The sequence below is a fragment of the Diceros bicornis genome, chromosome 14 (assembly GCF_020826845.1).
Source record: "Diceros bicornis minor isolate mBicDic1 chromosome 14, mDicBic1.mat.cur, whole genome shotgun sequence".
Lineage (NCBI taxonomy): Eukaryota > Metazoa > Chordata > Mammalia > Perissodactyla > Rhinocerotidae > Diceros > Diceros bicornis.
In genome coordinates this window covers 21,131,412-21,151,547 of record NC_080753.1, presented here as the reverse complement: position 1 = coordinate 21,151,547, position 20,136 = coordinate 21,131,412, and the positions used below count along the sequence as shown (strand labels likewise).

At 37.2% G+C, this 20,136-nt stretch overlaps 1 protein-coding gene across 9 annotated transcripts in view; it reads right to left on the bottom strand.

Moving 5' to 3' along the window:
- Positions 1-20,136, bottom strand: part of SUPT3H (SPT3 homolog, SAGA and STAGA complex component) — a 534,834-nt gene that overhangs the window by 24,721 nt on the left and 489,977 nt on the right. For 5 of the 9 annotated variants that reach the window (XM_058554227.1, XM_058554235.1, XM_058554228.1 and 2 more), the window contains one exon: positions 11,757-13,122. In XM_058554227.1, the coding sequence (XP_058410210.1) occupies positions 13,081-13,122 (42 nt within the window). In that variant the 3' untranslated portion in view covers positions 11,757-13,080. Of the gene's footprint in view, positions 1-11,756; positions 13,123-20,136 lie in introns of those variants that run through there. The other 4 variants (XM_058554232.1, XM_058554229.1, XM_058554231.1 and 1 more) reach the window with 2 other exon arrangements.

Here is a 20,136-nt window from a genome sequence, read left to right as displayed (position 1 = left end):
GGACTGTGGATTATATTCTTTGTGCTTTTCTGCATCTTCTAGGTTTTTGTTTATTTGTTTACAATAACTGTATATCTTTTTAGGTAATTAGTTTAAAAGAATTATAAAGAACAAGTTAAAGAATTTAATGATAAAAATAAGTTAAAACCAAGGAATACAAATTAATAAGTTATAATGAAGACAAGATTGCAAATTTATATGAAAGCATATCAATAATTACATTACATGTAAATAGTCTAAACAGCTCAATAAGAAGGCAGAGATTGTAAAACTGGGTGAAAAAACAAGACCCAATTATAGGCTGTCAATGAGAAAGACACTTTAAATATAAAGAAACAGATACATTAAAAGAAAAAGAATGTTAAAATATATACCATAACAAACACTAATCAAAAGAAAGGCAAAGTGGCTTTATTAATATCAGACCAGTATTGGACTATCAGAAAGTAATGTGTCTGCTTTTCAGAATATGAAATAGTCCCAGTGATAAGGAGGGACATTATATAATGCTAAAGGAACATTTAATCAAGGTGACATGTAATTCCAAAATGTGTATGCAACTAAGAACAGAACTTCCAAATATACCAAACAAAAACTAATAAACCTTAAAAGAGTAATACACAAAGCCATAATTTTAGTTGACAACTTCAACACTCCTCTCTCAGTAATTGATTTTTAAAAAGTAGAGGACCGGCCCCGTGGCTTAGTGGTTAAGTGCACGCGCTCTGCTACTGGCGGCCTGGGTTCGGATCCCAGGTGCACACCGACGCATCGCTTCTCCAGCCATGCTGAGGCCGTGTCCCACATACAGCAACTAGAAGGATGTGCAACCATAACATACAACTATCTGCTGGGGCTTTGGGAAAAAAAAGGAGGAGGACTGGCAATAGATGTTAGCTCAGAGCCGGTCTTCCTCAGCAAAAAGAGGAGGATTAGCATGGATGTTAGCTCAGGGCTGATCTTCCTCACAAAAAAAATAAATATAAAAAAAAATAAAAGAATAAAAAGTAGAAAATCAGTAAGGATATAGAGGAACTGAAAAATACTATCAACAAACTTGACCTAATTGACATTTACACAATACTATGCCCAACAACAGCACAATGTACATGTTTTCAAGCGCACATGCACATATTCTGGGCCAGAAAGCAAACTTTAACAAACCTAAAAGAACTGTAATCACACAAAGTATGTTCTCTATTAAAAAATTAAACTAAAATTTAATAACAGGAAGATATCTAGAATATTCTCAAATATTTGGAAACTAATCAACACATTTCTAAATAAGCCATGGGTCAAAGAGAAAATCAGAAAATATTCTGATTCTGAATTGAAAGAAAATGAAAACACAACACATATCAAAGGTTTTGAGATATATCTAAAGCAGTACTTTGAGGGAAGCAGATAGCATCAAAATGCTTACAGAAAAGAAAGATCTAAAATCAAAGAAAAAGAAGAGTGAATTAAACCCAAAGCAAGCAGAAAGAAGGAAATAATAAAGATAAAAGCAGACTGACTCTGAAAACAGGAAAAAAATAAAGAAGAATCAATGAAACCAAAGGCTGATTCTTTGAAAAATCAGTACACTGATAAAGTCTATTCAGACTGAGAAAAAAAGAAGAAGAAATAAGTTGCCAATATCGGGAATTAAAAAGAGAAGCATCACCATAGATCAAACAGCTATGTAAAAAATAATAAGGAAATTTCACAAACAACTTTATGTCAATTAATTTGTTAAGTTAGATGAAGGACAAATACCTTGAAAGATACAAACTACCAAAGTTCTCTCAAAGAGAAATAGATAACCCAAATAGCCTTACATCTAAGGTTACTCATAGCTAAAGACTTCCCTACAAAGAAAACTTCAGTCCCTGATAGCCTTAGTGGCAAGTTCTACTGAACTTAAAAGAAAGAAATAATACTCATTCTACAGAAACTCTTCCAGAAAATAAAAAAGGAAAGAGTAATTCCCTACTCATTTTATAAGGCCGGTATCATCGGATGCAAAAACCAGAAAAAAGATATTACAAGAAAATTTCAGTTCAATATCTTTCATGAATACAGATGCAAAAATACTTAACAAAATATTAGTAAATCAAGTCCAGCAAAATATAGTGAGAGTAATACATCAAGACCAAGTGGCATTTATCTCAGTAATGGAAGTCTGGTTCAACATTCAAAAATCAATCAATGCAATGTACCACCAAAAAAATAAAAACTATATGATCATCTCCAAGGATGAAGAAAAACCATTTGATAAAATTCAACATCCATTCATTATAAAAACACTCAGCAAACTAAGAATAGAAAGGAACTTCCCTCAATGTCATAAAGAGCATCTAAGAACATCTTATAGCTAATTTAATGGTGAAAGACTGAACACTTTACCCTTAAAATCAGGAAAAAGGAAAGGAAACTGCCAACATGTTATCCAAAGTGGCTAACATCATATTTAATAGGGAATGACTGAATGTTTTCCCCATAAAATCAAGAAAAAGGCAAGGATGTCTGTTCTCATCACTCCGGTTCAACAGTGTACTGGAGATCCTAGTCACTGCAATAAGGTAAGAAGAAGAAATAAAAAGCATACAGATTAGAAAGAAACAAAACTGCCTATTTTCAAATACCAAGATTATCTATGTAAAAAATTCCAAAGAATATGCAAAACAGAACAAAAAAACAAGCTATGATAGCTAATAAGCGAGATAAAGCAAAGTTGCAGAATAAAAGGCTCACAATCAAAAACTGATTTTATTTCTAAATATTAGCAATGAACTGAAAATTGAAAAATTTTTAAATCTTTCTTATAGCATCAAACATGAAGTATCCATGGATAAACCTAACAAAATATGTACTAGATTTATATTCTGAAAACTATAAAACATTAATGAGGAAGATTAGAAAAGACCTAAGTAAATAAAGAACTATATCACATTCATTGATTAGAAGGCTAAATACAGATTAGGTATCAGTTCTCTCCAAATTGAGCTATAGATCAAAGTAATTCCAGTCAAAATCCCAGCAAGTGTTTTGTAGAAACAGGCGAAATCTAGAAAAGAACCTAGAAACAAAGAATCTAGACTAGAAAATGATCTTGAAAAAGAAAAGCTGAAGGATTCATAAGACCTGATTTCATGACTGAGTAATCAAGACAGTGAGGTACTAGCATACCTATTAACGTACAGATCAATGGGATGAAATAGGATCCAAAACGGAACCCTACATATACGGTCAATAGATTTCAGACAAAGACGTCGAGGAAATTCAATGAAGAAGGGATAGTCTTCTTAACAAATGGTGTTGGAACAATCAGACATTCATATGCAGGAAAAAAAAAAGGAACCTCAACTCTTACTTTGCACCATATACAAAAATAAACTCAAAATGAATCAAAGACCTAAAAGTAAAAGTTCAAATTTAAAATATCAAGAAGAAAACACTGGAGAAAACCTTTGTGAGCTTGGGTTAAATCAAGATTTCTTAGGTAAGACACAAAAAGTGTGAGCCATAAGAGAATAAAAATCGACAGACTAGACTTCTTCAAAGTCAAAAACTTCAGCTCTTCCAACTTCTTGACTTTAAGAAAAGCCAAGCCCTAAACTCAGAGAAAATATGTGAAAAACATATTTCTGTATCTAGAATATATAAAGGACTCTTATATTGTAATAACAAGACAAACAACCAATTTTTTTAAATGGACAAAAGATTTGAACAAACACTTCAACAAAAAAAATATACAGATGGCAAATGAGCATATGAAAAACAGTTAATATCCTTAGTCACCAGAGAAAAACAAAGTAAAACCACAATCAGATAGTACTATCCCCCTATTAGGATGGCTAAAATTAAAACAAAACAAAACAACACATAACAGAATGGATCATACCAGATGCTGGCAAAGATGGGGCAACTAGACATCTCATATTTCTGGTGGGAATGCTAAATGGTACCGTTACTTTGGAAAACACTTTGGCCATTTCTTATAAAATTAAATATTCACTTGCAATATGACCCAGTAATCCTACTCGTAGGTGTTTACTCAATATAAATAAACACAAAAGTCCTCACAAAGCTCTGTCCATCCATGTTCACAGCAGCTTTATTCTTAATAGCCAGAATGTGGAAACAATCGAAATGTCCATTCAATAGTGAATGGATAAACAAATTATGGTGCATCCATGTGATGGAATATTACTCAGAAATAAAATGAAACAAACTACTGATACACACAACAACACGGATGAATCTCAAAAGCATTATGCTAAGTGAGAGAAGTCAGACACAAAAAACACTTTAAATTCAAATTCATACAGAATTATTCCATTTTATATGCGATTCTGGAAAAGGTAAAACTAGAGAGACAGAAATCAGATCAGTGGTTGCCAGGAGTTAGTGATGGGTGGGGGATTAGTTACAAAGGAACATGGGAGAACTTTCTGGCATTCATGTCTCCTGATTGTGATGGTGGTTAGGCAACTGAGTTTGTCAGAAGTCTTTGAATTGTACTGCACATCTAAAAAGAAGTTATTACTGTACATAAGCTATACCACATTAAACTAATTAAAAAATATATATATATTCTATGTTTCCTGTCTATAAAAACTACTGCAACATATTAATAAATAAATGCATTAAAAAATTGCTAACCTGGAGTCGTGGGAAAAAGAAAATTTGAATAAGTAGTGAAATAGATAAATCAAAAAATTTGATATAATATTAATGAAAACCTAACTACATCATAACTAACTCTTGCTTGTGGTGGCCAAATTTCTTATTCTGTTGAATTTTGTGATTTAGGAAGTACTAAAATGTAAAAACATTTAAAAAAAGAGTTATATTGAGGAACACAGTTAAAGAAGTTCAGAGGACTTTGGAAAGTCAAGGGGAAGCTTACAGTCGAGGCACTGAGTAAGATGACAAGCCAGGACAGGAATGAGAGGAAACAGAGGCTGGAGTTAAAGGCTTGAGAAGAACCAGAGTACAATGATATGGATCGAGTATTGCAAGGATCTGCAGAATTAAGGACTGATCACTCCTTCATTCATTTAGTAAAATACTGACTTACATGCACTATGTGTCAGGCCCTGCTCTAAGTGCTCAGGATATAACAGCAGACAAAACAGACCACAAGTCCTTAATCTCAGACAGTCTACATTCAAGAGGGAGGAGACAATAAACAAAATAAATAAGTCTATGAAATGGTATGTAAGTGTTAGGGTGAAAAAAGAAAGCAGGGAAGGTGCATATGGTATGCTAGGGCAGAGGTCAGGGTGTCAGTATTTAAAGGGTGGTTCGAGAAGGCCTTAATTGAGAAAGTGATATTTGAGAAAAGACTTGAAGAAGGCGAGGGAGCCATGAAGACAGCTTTTGAAGGTGGGCGCTCTTAAACACTGAGCACTCATGGTGAACTCAGCAAACACCCATGTACTTTGTTGAGGTCCACTTAGCTTCAATAATGATATAAAAAGATACCATTTAATATGATAACTGGTTATGACAGTTTATAAAAATGATTTACAGAAAAAATATAATCTTCATTTCAACTGAACAAGACACATTTGAAATCCAACTGAATGAAAACCACATATCTCAATTTATTTTTCACTACTACTACCCCTCCTCTCTCAAACCTGCCCCTCTTTCAATTTTCATTGTACATGATTCTGGAAAAGCTGAATGGCACAGTTTACTATTAATAAATTTTTGAGTATTATTAGCTGGGAAAGGGGTTAGAAAAAACAGGAGGAAATAGCCAGTCCATTTGAAAACAATAATCACATAATATTTATTGTCTGGGATTGAAATGTTTCAAATACGCAAAGTAATAAAATGTCAGGAAAAGCAAAACTTCCTAATGTTAAAAAGATCATAAATTTTTCCCAAAATAAGAGATATGAAAAAAGTTCAGGTGATACTTTATGTCAAAGGAAAAAAATACCCTTAAATCTAAGTTAAAGAAGCTCAAAACCTGCAGAAGGCACAATCTACTCACCACTGAAGAACTGAGGGGACAACAGTTACAGTAAAAGCACAGAAAGGAATGTTATCTTTTTTTGCGCTCGAGAATCACTTTTTAACATAAATTCACTGACTCATGTATTCTATAACTTGTACTTTTGCTACCTCTTCAATGAAAAAATAAGTAATTTGAAAACGCTAACCAGGATTTTAGTATCACTTTTAAATGAATTTATGTTTTATAAATCACAATGGCCTGTATGTATATATTTAAAGAGTGGCAGCTATAAGGGCAAAACACGTTTATTTAACCTACAGATAATTTCATCTAGGTGGCCTCCTGAGCCCCTTCCAGAATTCCACAGTTCCCCACAGCTCCCTGACTCACTGTTTGGGAACTGTAGATTCCACGTTGCTTGCTTGGCTTTCATAGGCGCTAAAAAAAAATGTGTTTTGAATGAATGAATGAACGAACAGAGATAGAGAAAACAGACACTTTAATTGCAAGCTACTTTTGGGTGATAAACTGTTGCTTCCAGTTCACAAAATCTCATTATTTTCAATCTACATAGATTTTCATATTTGCTTTAAGTTCAGTGGATATGTTATTTCCATTACCTTTAGGGAAATCTCATCCTAAAACAGCTCATCGTCTTTAGAATAAACTAGTGGGAGAACCAGCAGGCTTTCAAAGATGCTATTATATACAAAAATAGCGAGTAAGTCTATGACTCTTTTTCAAGTTTGTCTAGATTCAGGTGGGACACCAAGGTTCTTAGGTCTGAGGTAGTACTAATGTGATTGAGGTTACCTCTCTTTCTGAGGTCATTAACCCCTTCAAACAAGACTGAAGTCACAGTGACCTACTCATACAGGCCACAAGAAGCCTGATGCGTGGCATGTTTTGAGTTGGTTTCTCTGAGACACTGTACTTGTCTTTAAGAAAAAGGTTGTGACCATCTACAATTCATGAGATTTGTAGCCAAAAAAGTAAAACAAGCATCAATAAGAGATTTAACAGAGACTTAACCAAAAAAGAAAAAGGATTCAGTGCTCATGTTTAAGTAAATGATTTCTATCAACCAACCAACAAATGTTTATTGAATATCCAATATGTGCATGTGGTGATTACAAAGAGGTATAAATTCAAGACTTGTCCTCAAGAGATTCTTAATCTAGTGTAGGTTACAAAGACATGGAGAGACAACTAAGGACACAAAATAGGAAGTACAGGGACCAACAGTGGAATAAAGACATGAGAGAAAGCAGAGGGTACTGCGCATTGAAGCATGCAGGAATCTTTACACGAAAGAACTAAGGAAGGATGCCACCATGAAAACCTAGGAAAGAGGCTGATTGATTTTTCATACTGTCAGCAGAAACACACATCACTCTACATATCGCAGGGGAAAGGCACCCTAGTGACCTTGCATGTCTCCACATAAGCCACATTCCACCACAGTCTCCTGTCATCCAAGAGATGTGGCAAGATAGCCAGTCTTGGGAGGAGCTGCCACAAGGTAGTTTCCCGTCTCCCTAGTTCTGGTGAGGCATGGGACTTTCCACTCGACCTCCTTTTGGGTATGGATGCAAGCTAAAAAATTACTTGGTTGCAGTTTAGAGTTGGTGCCTCCATGACACAGCGACCCACCACTCATGTTGTCTGTCATCTGGCCCGTTTGGTTTGGTATCTTCCTGGGGGGATTAGGAACATGGAAAGTTGACACTATGCTGACCTTGCTTATGTTGCTGCTAAGTAATAAACTGCCTAAACCCATTTGGGCTCATTGTCTCTTCACCGGCCAAATCTATGGAAGTGTGGCAAGCTAACCCACCAGCTGCAGTAGTCACTGCTGCTTAGGGATGCCTGGCTGATTGGCACATATATGTCAGGGAGGAGAGATGAGAAGTGGACAGTGTACTGGCAGGTAAACTAACTTCTCCAAGTAAAGTGGTTGAAGACGTAGATCAATGCCATTCAGAAAAAAAAATGCTGCAGTTATGCAGTACCACAGGCTGGTGCTGCTCCTTGGGACCTTAAAGGACATAAATCAGGAAGTGACTTGTCCTGAGGCAGAACAGACCTAGGGCTGAATTAAAGAAGCTGTAAACTCCTGATGCGAGAGGAAAATCATCATTTCTAATTCAGATTGTGCTCAGCAACTTTCTTTCCACTTTCTTCTTTCTCTCTGTCCACCACCCCTCCCAAGCACACACACAAACATCCTGGGCTAGGAGAAACAATGTCTATACCATAATTAACAAGCAAACACCTAAAAGGGGGATTTGTATAAAGTTTCAAGGAATTGCCATAGGTACTTCTGTATCTGCCATGCAAACCATGTAAAAAAGATGGGGATTATTTTATAACATGAGATAAATGCCTTTTGTGAAAGCATAAAATAGTAGCCTGTGTAATTAGAGCCTTCTGGAGAAATCTGGTCTTCACAAAGGAGAGGCTTTGTACACATAGATCTTTGAGGAAGTTTTTCTCATAATCTCTATAGAGATTCTCAGTATGTGCATTGATTATATGTATCTTAAGATTTAAGACATTACAGAGGACTTGGCATCATTCTATATAATTATATTCTATTATACATTATATGATATTCTATTAAATATATAATACTTGGCCTTAGAGATGGAAGGTTAAGTTAAAAGAAAATTTTCTTATAATCAAGTTGTTTGGTACTGAGAAGTGCTTCTGGGTTTAGGGCAGCAATTCCTGGTACTATGTTATCAGAAATCTTTACTTTAGTACAGTCCCTGCCATATAACAGTGGTTAAGAGCATGAGCTTTGGGGTCAAAGTGCTGGGTACAAATGCCAGCTCCATCTTGGGCAGCTCTGCACAAGACACTGAACCTCTGCTCCTGTTTCCTCTCCACTGCCTGTGGGCAAAAAGGAGAACAACAGTGCACATCTCCTAGTGGAGTTGTGGGTGTTTAATGAGCTAACCCACACAAAGTGCTTAGCACACAGGGTGGCACACGGTGTGCTATGATTATCATGTCAAACTTATTATTAAAAGGCTGATACGATATATCATTTTTGATAATAAATTGTTACCTGGTATCAGTAAAATTATATATGTAATCATCTTGATTTTTCCTATATCTTTTTCTATTTTTATTTTCCCTTGGAAAAAAATGGGAGTAGGAAATAGTGGGTGGTGATGAACAGAAACGGGAACAGGAATATAATGCTCTATACAGAATTACAGTGGTTTCCAACAATGAAATATTGTATGTGCGTTTCTTGTGACTTTGTAGGAATTGATTGTTTTAAAATATGCTTCAATTGCCAAAATTCTCATGACTTATGACAGCTTGAATATTTGATATTTTCTTCCAGAAAACAAATGCAAGTCTCTTTGTTTCTTTCTTTTTTTAAGTGCTATGGTATCACTATCCTACTCACAACATTAGAGACTTACTTTAAGAGATATGACTTTTTAATATTGGAGTTTTTAAAGGCATCTGGCCCTTATTTAACCATCACATTTACATCCAATTCCTGCAGGCATGGTTTTGTTGTTTAAGCTTGGCTTGATGCCCTCTGCAGAAAGTCTCTGCTTTAATGACCACAACCCCACTAAAACTGCTAGAGGCCCCTGCGCGCACCACCTCCTCCAACTGTACAATAAAAGCACAGAAAGTTTCATCGTGGATTTCAAATAAGAAGATAAAAATAAGAAAATAAATTGCTGGAGAATCAGCTTTATGTGGGGGCCACTGTTATGACATATTCAACTCGATGCCCTTATATTATTTGCAGAAGTGTTTATGCACTATGAAATGTTGAGCCAGAGCATACAGGAAACTGTAAAATATTTTATGAGATGTATACATGGTTGATGGTAGAATTTTAAATGCAGGCTGGGAAGGTTCTATCTAAATTCCAGGAGGGCAGATGAGGGAATACTTTCTCTGTAGTAATTCAGTGTTACACAAGGGGTTATATGAACTGGAAAGAAATGCCTGATCTGGGAACTACATAAAAAACTTTTCATAAAATTAAACTTTATAATTTCTAGAGAAGTAAACTTGTTTTCTTCCAGACCAAGAATCACCAGTTGTGTTTATTTGTCTTCTACGTGGTAAAAGCATTAAATGCGGATTGTTTATTTTAAAGAAACAAACAGTAATAAATGAAGAATTCTCCCTAGATACAGGAATTATATACACCATTTAAAAAAATATTTGTTCTTCTGATGGTTTTTAAATAAAAACTCTTGGTTCTAAACTTGGAACATTATTTTTGAATCTCAACTATTGCAATATGCAAAGGCAGGAAGGTCAATGACAGCCTCAAAATGGCATGTTCAGAAAGTTGCATTTCCAAATTTAGGTGAAGGGAGAAATAATTCTGTTTTCCTTTACCCTCAGATCTATGAGGTAATGTCAATTGCCCACAAAAGAGGCTATTTATTTGCTTATTTATTTGTTGGTTTTATTTATTTATTTTCAAATTCAGTCTCCAAAACACAAGGCTACAAAAATAGAAACTGTTTTGTGTACTCACATTTGATTTAGAGTTGAGCCTGACGTGGGTTTTTTTGTTTTGTTTTATAGCATCCACTGCATGAAGTCATTGTGAGGATAAACGAAGTATCAGAGGTAAGGTTCCTGACACAAAGCAGGTGCTCAGAGTATGTTAAATCTCCTCTCCCTTGCTCGTAGGCCTCTTTTTTTTTAAATTGATGCATAATTGACATATAACATTATTTAATTAATACCACAGCCCCTTTGAAGAAGATTCTAATGTAACACTCATGCTTTAAGATGTGTCCATAATTAGAATCTTTTTAGAACAAATTTACGTAACTGTCTAAGATAAACATGCCACAAAACCCCAACATGTCTTCGTAATGTCTCACGCAAATCCAGTAGGATGGAGTATAATTAGACTGTGTTACGTAATTATAACTAGATTGAGAATTAGGGACCATGGATCTGGTCTCTCATGTGTCACTGCCATTATTGAGTGACATTTGGAAAGTCAGTTTCCCTCTCTAGGCCATGTTTCTTCATCTGTAAAATGAGTGGTTGTTTTTAATGATCTTTAAGACCATCTTCTGCTCTTAACATTGATGATTCTACATAACATTTTAACTTTGAGAGAGCAATTTATTGAAGTCACATTTTCTGAAACTTTCCTTTTATAAATTTTCTTTTTTTTCTGCACTCACTGCTTAAGGAAATTTTATTTCAGCTCAAATTTAGTGTTGTGGAAAGAGTCAGAGAAAGGACCTAAGTGTAGAAAAGAAAAAAAAGAATTAAAAATATTAATATTGAGCAATTATGAGGACATCTAGGCTGATTTGAGACAGACATAAATGACCTTGTTTTATTCTAAATTCAGCTCACTGGCTTATGATGAAAAGTGAAAGGTTATTATATGGACTTACTGGGCAAAACCAGATTTTATAAATAATTACCTGTCAGACTGTTCAAGATAGACAAACATACGCCAGACCAACAAAAACACAGACCTGTCATATTTCTGAGAGAAATGTACATTGAGTCTTCCTTCTCTGGGACTATAAGGAGATCAGGTAGAATAAAATGAAGGGAAAAAACCCAAACCCTATATTTTCTGCCTTGTGCATACTTTAAAATATATAATGTGGGAGAGAAGGAATTTTGATGTGAAAAATTAGCCTCTGAAAATTTTATACATCTCTAAGCCTGGCAGATCGAAACTAAATACAATAAATGCTGTCGTTTTAAAAGTTAGGATGTTTACTGCAAGCTTATAATTTTCCATGATTAGGGATGCCAAGAAAAATAAGAATGATGATAAAAAGAAAAGTTTAATCATACATTTCAACAAGCACAGATGGAACATCAAAACCCTTTGGCAATTTTTTGATATTATATATCTGCGTTTTTTTGTTCTTGACATGAAGATTTTTTCCAGAAGAACTAACATAGAACAGGTAAATGATAGTTAACAAATGTGAATAATATGGCACAATCATATTAACTGAGCCTCACAATGATTTGGTCACAAGAGGAAAATCTTTCATGCTTCTCATTTCTGTTTTTATTAATTCTTTACAAAGGCTGATTCAGTGTGTATAAAAACCACGATAAAAGTAAAATTACATAAAACTCCTACAGAATTAAAGAAATAACTTCCTTTTTTGCAATTCAAGTTTAATCAGGAACTGCATAATTACATCTGCTATATTTTGGTTTGTTTCCAAGAGTTACAGTTCCTCATTCACTGAGAAAGTATAGATGCCAGAAGGGTAGCTCAGCTGCTACCAGCAGGAAATCCCAGTCCGCACATCCAGTTGAGGCGTGCTGGTGCTTGGCCGGGAGGAAGCAAGCCACCGGCTCCCCTCCTATTGATTCTGATTACTTTGCTTCTAAATGGGCACAGCCTGTGTGTGAGGGTGGGCCCGGGGACTGGAGGGATAGGGAAAGGAGAGAAATGAAGACGGGGGAAGAGGGTCTATGTGAGGAGAGCACACATGATAGGCAGACACGCAGGAAGTTGGGAAAAGGGCATGAAAATGACACATATCCTCTAAGCAGGGTGAAAAGAAGAGAAGATGGGAACAGACAGCTCACCAGGTCAATTAGGTCTTTGATTAGCGTGAGTTTATAAAATGGATATTTGTCTCTAAAATGCATGTAGATACAGTCAGCAGATGTTGGAAAGTAAAGTTGGTGGGATAGAGCAAGGGGGAAACTGACTGTCCTTTTAATTTTGTTTCCTTTGTCTCAAACCTAGATTACAAAATACATCAAATAAAACATAGACTAAACAGTGAAAAAAAAAAAAAAGACACTGCTTTTAAGACATGTGAGCTGAGGGCAGTGAATCCACTCCAAATTAAAATTTCAAAATTGTGTGATCTGCATTCTTGTCCACCTACACACTATCCCAAACATCCTGCCATTAATTAGCTAAAGGGCCCTTCTAGTAAACAAGACTAAGCGTTGAGGGGGCTGGAAAAGAGCTGGAGTCAGCCAGTTGATAGTCACAACAAACCAACCCACTCCCAAGGATACGGAGAAGGTAAACTTGTATTTTATTTTGTCCAAGGAGGGAAAAGAAATCACCTTAATATAACATTGCCTTTCCTGTTGTTGCAGTCACAGTCACATCAGCAGGCCAGAAAAGCCATCCCATTCCTGCGGTAGGCACTCTGTCAAAGAAAAAGAAATCTGCAATGAATTATCACATCAAGTCAAACCAGGAAAGGAGGCAAAGAAGCACGCAGAGCATTCTTCCCGTTACGTAGACTCTGCTGGCTACAATCTAATAGGGTGCTTAATTTGAACATTTCTGGTGGCAAAGCTATGGAACCACTCTGTCTCTTAAAAAGTCAGTGTGGTTAACAAGTGGTTAGGGATCTATTTTGGGGGAGTGGGAGATATGCAAAATAAGACATCCCATTTTGTTAATTGATTAGGCTTGATTAGGCCAAAGACACTGTGCTGAATCTCTCTGTCCTCTATAAACATGTGTTCTCTAGTGGACATGCTCAAGAATCACTTCTAACTAAGTATCTTAATAGTCTATAAATTACTGACTCATTAAAGCTTTCCCAGGCCTAATTTATAGTCTCAGTGAAAAGCTATGGGAACAGACACTAATAGACACCTTTCCTCCTCCCTAAAATATGGTGATCTCTAAGGAGTTCTGTACATTATAGAAAACTAGAATCTTACATTATTTTATACACATACATACATGTACATACAGATGTATATATGGATATTCATGATGGGATAAAGTATTCCCATAGAAGAAAATGGGAAAATGGATACTAATTGCAATAATATAATATATCCCAGTAAAGAAAGTAGAACTGCGTGATTTTCCATCTCAAGAGATATAGTCTGCATTTCAGAGTTGGAAGAACTGGGCTATACAGGGCCTCTGTAACTGGTCCTGAGTCTCATAATAAACAGAGCAAAGCTGAACTAAAATCCAAGACTTAGGAATAAAATTCTCCTTTTCACCACCATATTTTTCATTATTTAAACCAGGAACAGTCACATTCAGAGAATTCATAACCCTCAATTAGATGGAATTTTTCTACAATCTATTTTCAGAAAAATGGAAAAAATGACAAAATCTCATACCAGGGATCTTTTCCTTTAAGCTAATAACTCTGGGGCTGTTCTGGAGTCTGTATACTTTCAGTCCAACAAATTTACCTTCGACAGTCATATTATAAGAAATACAGAATAAGCTTTTATGATTAGGATAATGCTATGGAGGTGCTGAAGCGTTTAATTCTAAAAAAATGATTAAACTACAATTTTAATTATACTAAAAAAAAGTAAAGTGGACCCAAGCTTTTTAGAAACACTTCCACGAAGATGAGGTGAAACAAAATGGTTTTCTGGATAACTTTCTGTTAATCATAAAATTCAATTAACTTCACAACCTTCCCTCCAAGTATCCTGCTTACACGGGATTTACTATGGTTGTCAGGCTTTGAGCCCCAGCTGAAATTTCATCGGTTCGTTGTGCTGCTCCAAGGTTCACTCCAGATCAGCATATCAACGATGAGAAGACAGTGGCACGTTCCAAGTTTCATTCCTCAGGGCTCTCTGTGAGCGTGTTCCTGACCGTCAAACTTTTTAAGCCATAGGACACTTCTGGATTGAAGCACACATTCTAACAAGGACTAGAAAATTCCAACTTTACCTCCTAAGATCGTGCACTGGAGAACAGTGTTAAATGAGTTCCTCAGAGAGCCACAAATAACTTGCAGGAATGGATAGAGTGTCTTCCCACAACCACAGGCGGGGGAGCCTCAGGCCTTGAAACAGCCCCCACCACCACGGCGGCCTTACAGAGGCTTAGGCCAAAGGAATACTTTCAGCTTCTTGACCTTGATATTTTAAATTTGACAACCACAGTGACAACCTTTAACTTAACATAATATTTAAAGCATAGAGATCGTTTACATGGAGATAAATGGACCTGGGAGCAAAGCTGGATTCCTCGTAAAGGTAAGTGATTGAAGTGAGCCTTGCTTGAAAAAGAAGTTTTGGCTCACGAGAAGACTGAGTCTTGGCTAAGCCCACCTGAGAAATTACCCAGTTAAATCTTTCCAGGATGGGCAATATAAAATGGTTCTCTCTAGCACTGAAAAGGTCACTTTTCAAAGATCAGTTGACCTTCACAGATGATTTATCTATTGTTTGCAAACCACTAAAAGATTACAGGTTTGTTTAATAACACAGATCCTCAAGTAACCAAGTTTAATGAGAAAACCTAAGTTTAGAGCTGACCTAGATTTCTGGAATAAGTTCTTCTTATTATAACTCTAAAATAAAAAAGGAACAAATAAGCATGTGTAATTAGTGAAGAGCAATTTCAGCAAACCAATCCCCTAGGGTCCTCCACCGTGAGTCACTGCTCTTTCCTTTTGATGTATAAAGGATATATGTTGTCTATGTAGGGCGATCACGGGAATGTCCCAAATTTGGCATCCTTTCCAGAGTAATCAACTTGAAAGGAAGACAGATGAAGACAACTCATCTTTGTGTCAACTGTGAATTTCTATTTGTGTTGTGAATGCTGAAACTAAATTTAAACAATGCTTGGCGTGAGGGCCTTCCAGAGGCCACATTCTCACAAAACACTTTGTATCCCACTTCTCTCTACTGTCAGATCCAATGACTGATTCCTGGTTCTATGTCTTCACAGACACTGTTAGTAAAACCCAGACCTTGACCAGAAACAGTCAGGACCTCCCCCAACTACTGAAAAGTATACATTAGCCAATAACACAATCAGACTTCCCCCCAAAACCAGCTCCTACATGCCATATACCACTTAAGCTTTATTTCTGATTTAACAAAGCTCTGTTCCCAAATACTAATTGCTTCTATGTGAATTTGTTGAAAAGCTCAGATATTTTAGCATCTCTCAAAGTTACCAGCACAGATGATATTTATTTTTAAGGACCAATTGTAGCTCCTAGGCTTTTTTTTTAAATTGAGGATCAGACTAGCTCCCAATTTTTGACATTCTTTTATTCATTCAGCTCCAAATTAAACCTGTTACCAGAATCTCAGTCTACCTAAATAAGCAGACACAGATTCTACCTACTGCATTGGGCATTGGTGGGGAAATTAACTCATGTGTACTCCTAAAATGTGACTTTTTTTTCTTATTTGAGTATGGACAACCGACAAGCTAGAGAATACATTTAAATCTCTAACTGTTTTCCTTCTGTTTTTTTATGGGTCATCGTAAGTTGCACATTTTAAGGAATACAAATTAATATTTATTTTTTTTAAACAGTTTTTATTTATTTATTTATTTTTTTGTGAGGAAGATCAGCCCTGAGCTAACATCCATGCTAATCCTCCTCTTTTTGCTGAGGAAGACCAGCTCTGAGCTAACATCTATTGCCAATCCTCCTCCTCTTTTTTTTTTTTTTTCCCAAAGCCCCCGTAGATAGCTGTATGTCATAGTTGCACATCCTTCTAGTTGCTGTATGTGGGACGCGGCTTCAGCATGGCCAGAGAAGCGGTGCGTTGGTGCGTGCCCGGGATCTGAACCTGGGCCGCCAGTAGCAGAGCACACGCACTTAACTGCTAAGCCATGGGGCCAGCCCCAAATTAATATTTAAAGCAAAAGAAGACAAATATGCTACAAAATATACCCGGTAGTTCCAAGTTGAATATGATTGTGTGTGTTATTTGTGCCAATAGCCTAATTCATGAAGCTTTAACTATAGATAAAACCACCCCTACCCCCAGTTCAAACTTATATTTTATTTTCACTTTTACCTTTCCTGATTTTTTCTGCTTTCTCAGACTTTAAATAAAATAAAAGAAGAATTTCATTGTAGGGACTGACATCAGCAAGATGGCAGGCTAGGAGGTCCCAAAGCTTGTCTCCCCCACAAAACCAATAAATAAACAACTACAAACAGACAAAAACAGCTTTGGGAAAGCTCTGAACTACAACAAAGCAGCAGCAGAAACCCTGCAGAGCTCAAAAACCGAGCACAGCCACACAGAAAAGTGTAGGGAGCATTTTCCCTGCGTTGCCCCCTCCCTCAGTCCAGAGGAGCTCAGTGCAAAGAGGGACCGCCTTGCAGGGACTTCACTCCACGGGTAAAGGAGAACCCCGGAAGCCTCGTCACTGCTGTGGACATTTGTAGTCTTTGCTACCGAGGACCCCCATAGTCTGCACCAGCACGAACCCAGCTAATGGAGCTGCCTGGAGCCCCACTGCTGCGTCTCCTCACGGGGGCTGGAGCTGTTGCTGCAGGAGCATCTGCCCCAGGAGCCCCAGGTGACACTGTGCCCCACTCGCTGGGACTGGGACACCACAGGGACTTACCATCTACGAGACCAGAGCTGCTGCTGCTCTCTGTGCCCTGCCTCTGGGGTTCTAAGTTGCGGCTTTGACCCACTATTACTGGGGCCGAGCTGCTGCTATTCTGTGACTGCTCCATGGGTCCTAAGTTGAGGCTTTGACCTGCTATCACAGGGCTGTGCTGCTGCTGCTCTCTGTCCCACCCCCAGGTCCTAAGTCATGGCACTGACTTGCCATCACTAGGCTGCACTGCTGCAGCTCTGTGCCTCACCCCTTGGGTCCTGAGTCGTGGTTCAGACCTGGCATCACCGAGGCTGAGCTGCTGCTGCTCTGTACCCTACTCCCTGAGGCCAGAGTCAGGACTGTGGCCCACTATCCCCAGGACATGTTGCTGCTGCACCCTGCACCCTAGGCCCAAGCCACTGCTGGACCCTGTCATCCCACAGCCTGTGCCACGGTTGCATCTCCCTGCCCTGGTGCCCAAATCACTGTGGTGAGCCCCACAGACCCAGACTCCAGTTCCTCAGGAGACATGTATATACCTGCACTTCAGACACTGGCATTTCCGTCACAGCAAGCATAACTGTGCCCCAGGACCCTGGTGCCATGGTAGTTCCACATGTGCCTGATCCCAGAAATCTGGCTCCATTGCTACTCTGAGTGCCAGTGCACCAGATCTGGTGCCAAGAGGGATCCCCTTGGCTAGAACTTCCTCCAACAGGGAAAAAAGGAGAACAGGAAGACCCTAGCAGCCTCTGCCACCAAAGACCCCAAGAGCCCTAGATACCACTGGCACTTTCAGGACCTCTGCAGTCTTGGCCACCAAAGACCCCCTTAGTCTTGGCCAATATTGACCTCAGCTGATGGAGCTTCACACAGACTATACCGCTGTGCTTTCCCCAGAATCAGAGATGCTGCACCCTACCCAGCCAGAGCCCTCACAGCCACCTTCAGGTGAAAGTCTTTCCCCACCAAAGTCAGTCTGGAAAGGCCAGAAATGATGAATGCTCCCTCAAATGCGCAAACATCAATGCAAAGCCACTAGAAACACGAAAAAGAAAGGAAACTTGACAGCACCAAAGAATTTCGATAATTTTCCAGTAACTGACCCCAAAGAAATGGAGATCTGTGAGTTATTGGAAAAAGAATTCAAAATAATTATTTTAAGGAAGTGCAATGAGATTCAAGAGAACGTGGACACACAACTCAATGAACTCAGGAAAACAATGCATGAACAAAATGAGAAGTTCAACAGAGACAGAAATCATAAAAAAGAACCAAACAGAAATTGTGGAGCTTAAGTATACAATAAATGAAATGAAAAATGCAACAGAGAGCTTCAATAACAGCTCAATCAAGCAGAAGAAAGAATCTGCAAAATTGAAGACAGATCTCTTGATATTATCCATCCATTAAGAGGAGAAAAAATAAATAATAATGAAACAGAATGAACAAAGCCTATGTGAATCAAGGGACACCATTATGTGAAACAATAGTTGCTTTATGGGAGTCCTAGAAGAAGAGAGAGAGAGAGGGTCAGAAAACTTATTTAAAGAAATAATGGCTGAAAACTTCTGAAATCCGGGGAGAGAGACAGCCATCCAGATTCATGAAGATCAAAGATCCCCAAACAGATTTAACTCAAAGAGATCTTCACCGAGATAAAGTATAATCAAACTCTTAAAAATCAAAGACAAGGAGAGAATTTTGAAAGTGACAAGAGTTTTTTAAAAGGAGTCATCACATAACAGTGAATCCCAATAAGGCCATCAGCAGATATCTCAGAAGAAACCTTGCAGACTAGAAGAGAGTGGGATGATACATTCAAAGTGTTCAAAGAAAAAACTTCCAATCAAGAGTATTTTACCCAGGAAACTAGTTCCTGGGTAGAGATAAAGACTTTCCCAGACAAACAAAAGCTGAGGGAATTTATCACTACTAGAACCACCTTACAAGAAATGCTAAAGAGAGTTCTTCAAGATGAAACAAAAGGACACTAATTAGTAATGTGAAAACATATAAAAGTATAAAATTCACCGATAAACATAAATATATAAACAAATTCAAAATACTCTAATACTGCAATGATAGTATGTAAGTCATTTTGGACTCTAGCATACAGGGTTGAAAGACAAGAATGTTAAAAATGACTATAGCTACAATGTTTTGTTAACGGATACACAATATAAAAAGATGTAAATTGTGACAACAACATAAAGTGTGTGGGGGGACAAGTAAATGTGTAGAACTTTTTTATGCAATTGAAGTTAAGGTGTTATTGGCTTAAAATGGATGGTTATAAGATATATTATAAAAGCCTCATAGTTATCACAAAGCAAAAATCCATAATAGATACACAAATGATAAAGAGAAAACAATCAGCACATACCACTACAAAGAAATCATAAATTCTCAGAGAAAGACAGCAAGAGATGAGGAAAGGAACAAAGGAACAAAACAATCAGAGAACACTTTAACAAAATGGCAACAGTAAGTCCTTACCTATCAACAACTACTCTAAATGTAAACAGTTTAAATTTTCCAATTAAAAGACATAGAGTGCCTGAATGAAAAAAAAAAAAAAAAAGACAAGACCTAACTATATGCTGCCACAAGAGAGTCATTTAAGCTTGAAACACACAAATAGGCTGAAAGTGAAGGGATGAAAAAAGATATTCCATGCAAATGCAAAATAAAAGAGAACAGAGGTAGCTATATTTATATCAGAAAAAAATAGACTTGGAGTCAAAAGCTGTAACAAGAGATAAAGAAGGTCATTATATAATGATTAAGGGGTCAATTCATCAAGAGGCTATAACAATTATAAATAAATATGCACCCAATCTCAGAGCACCTAATTATATTA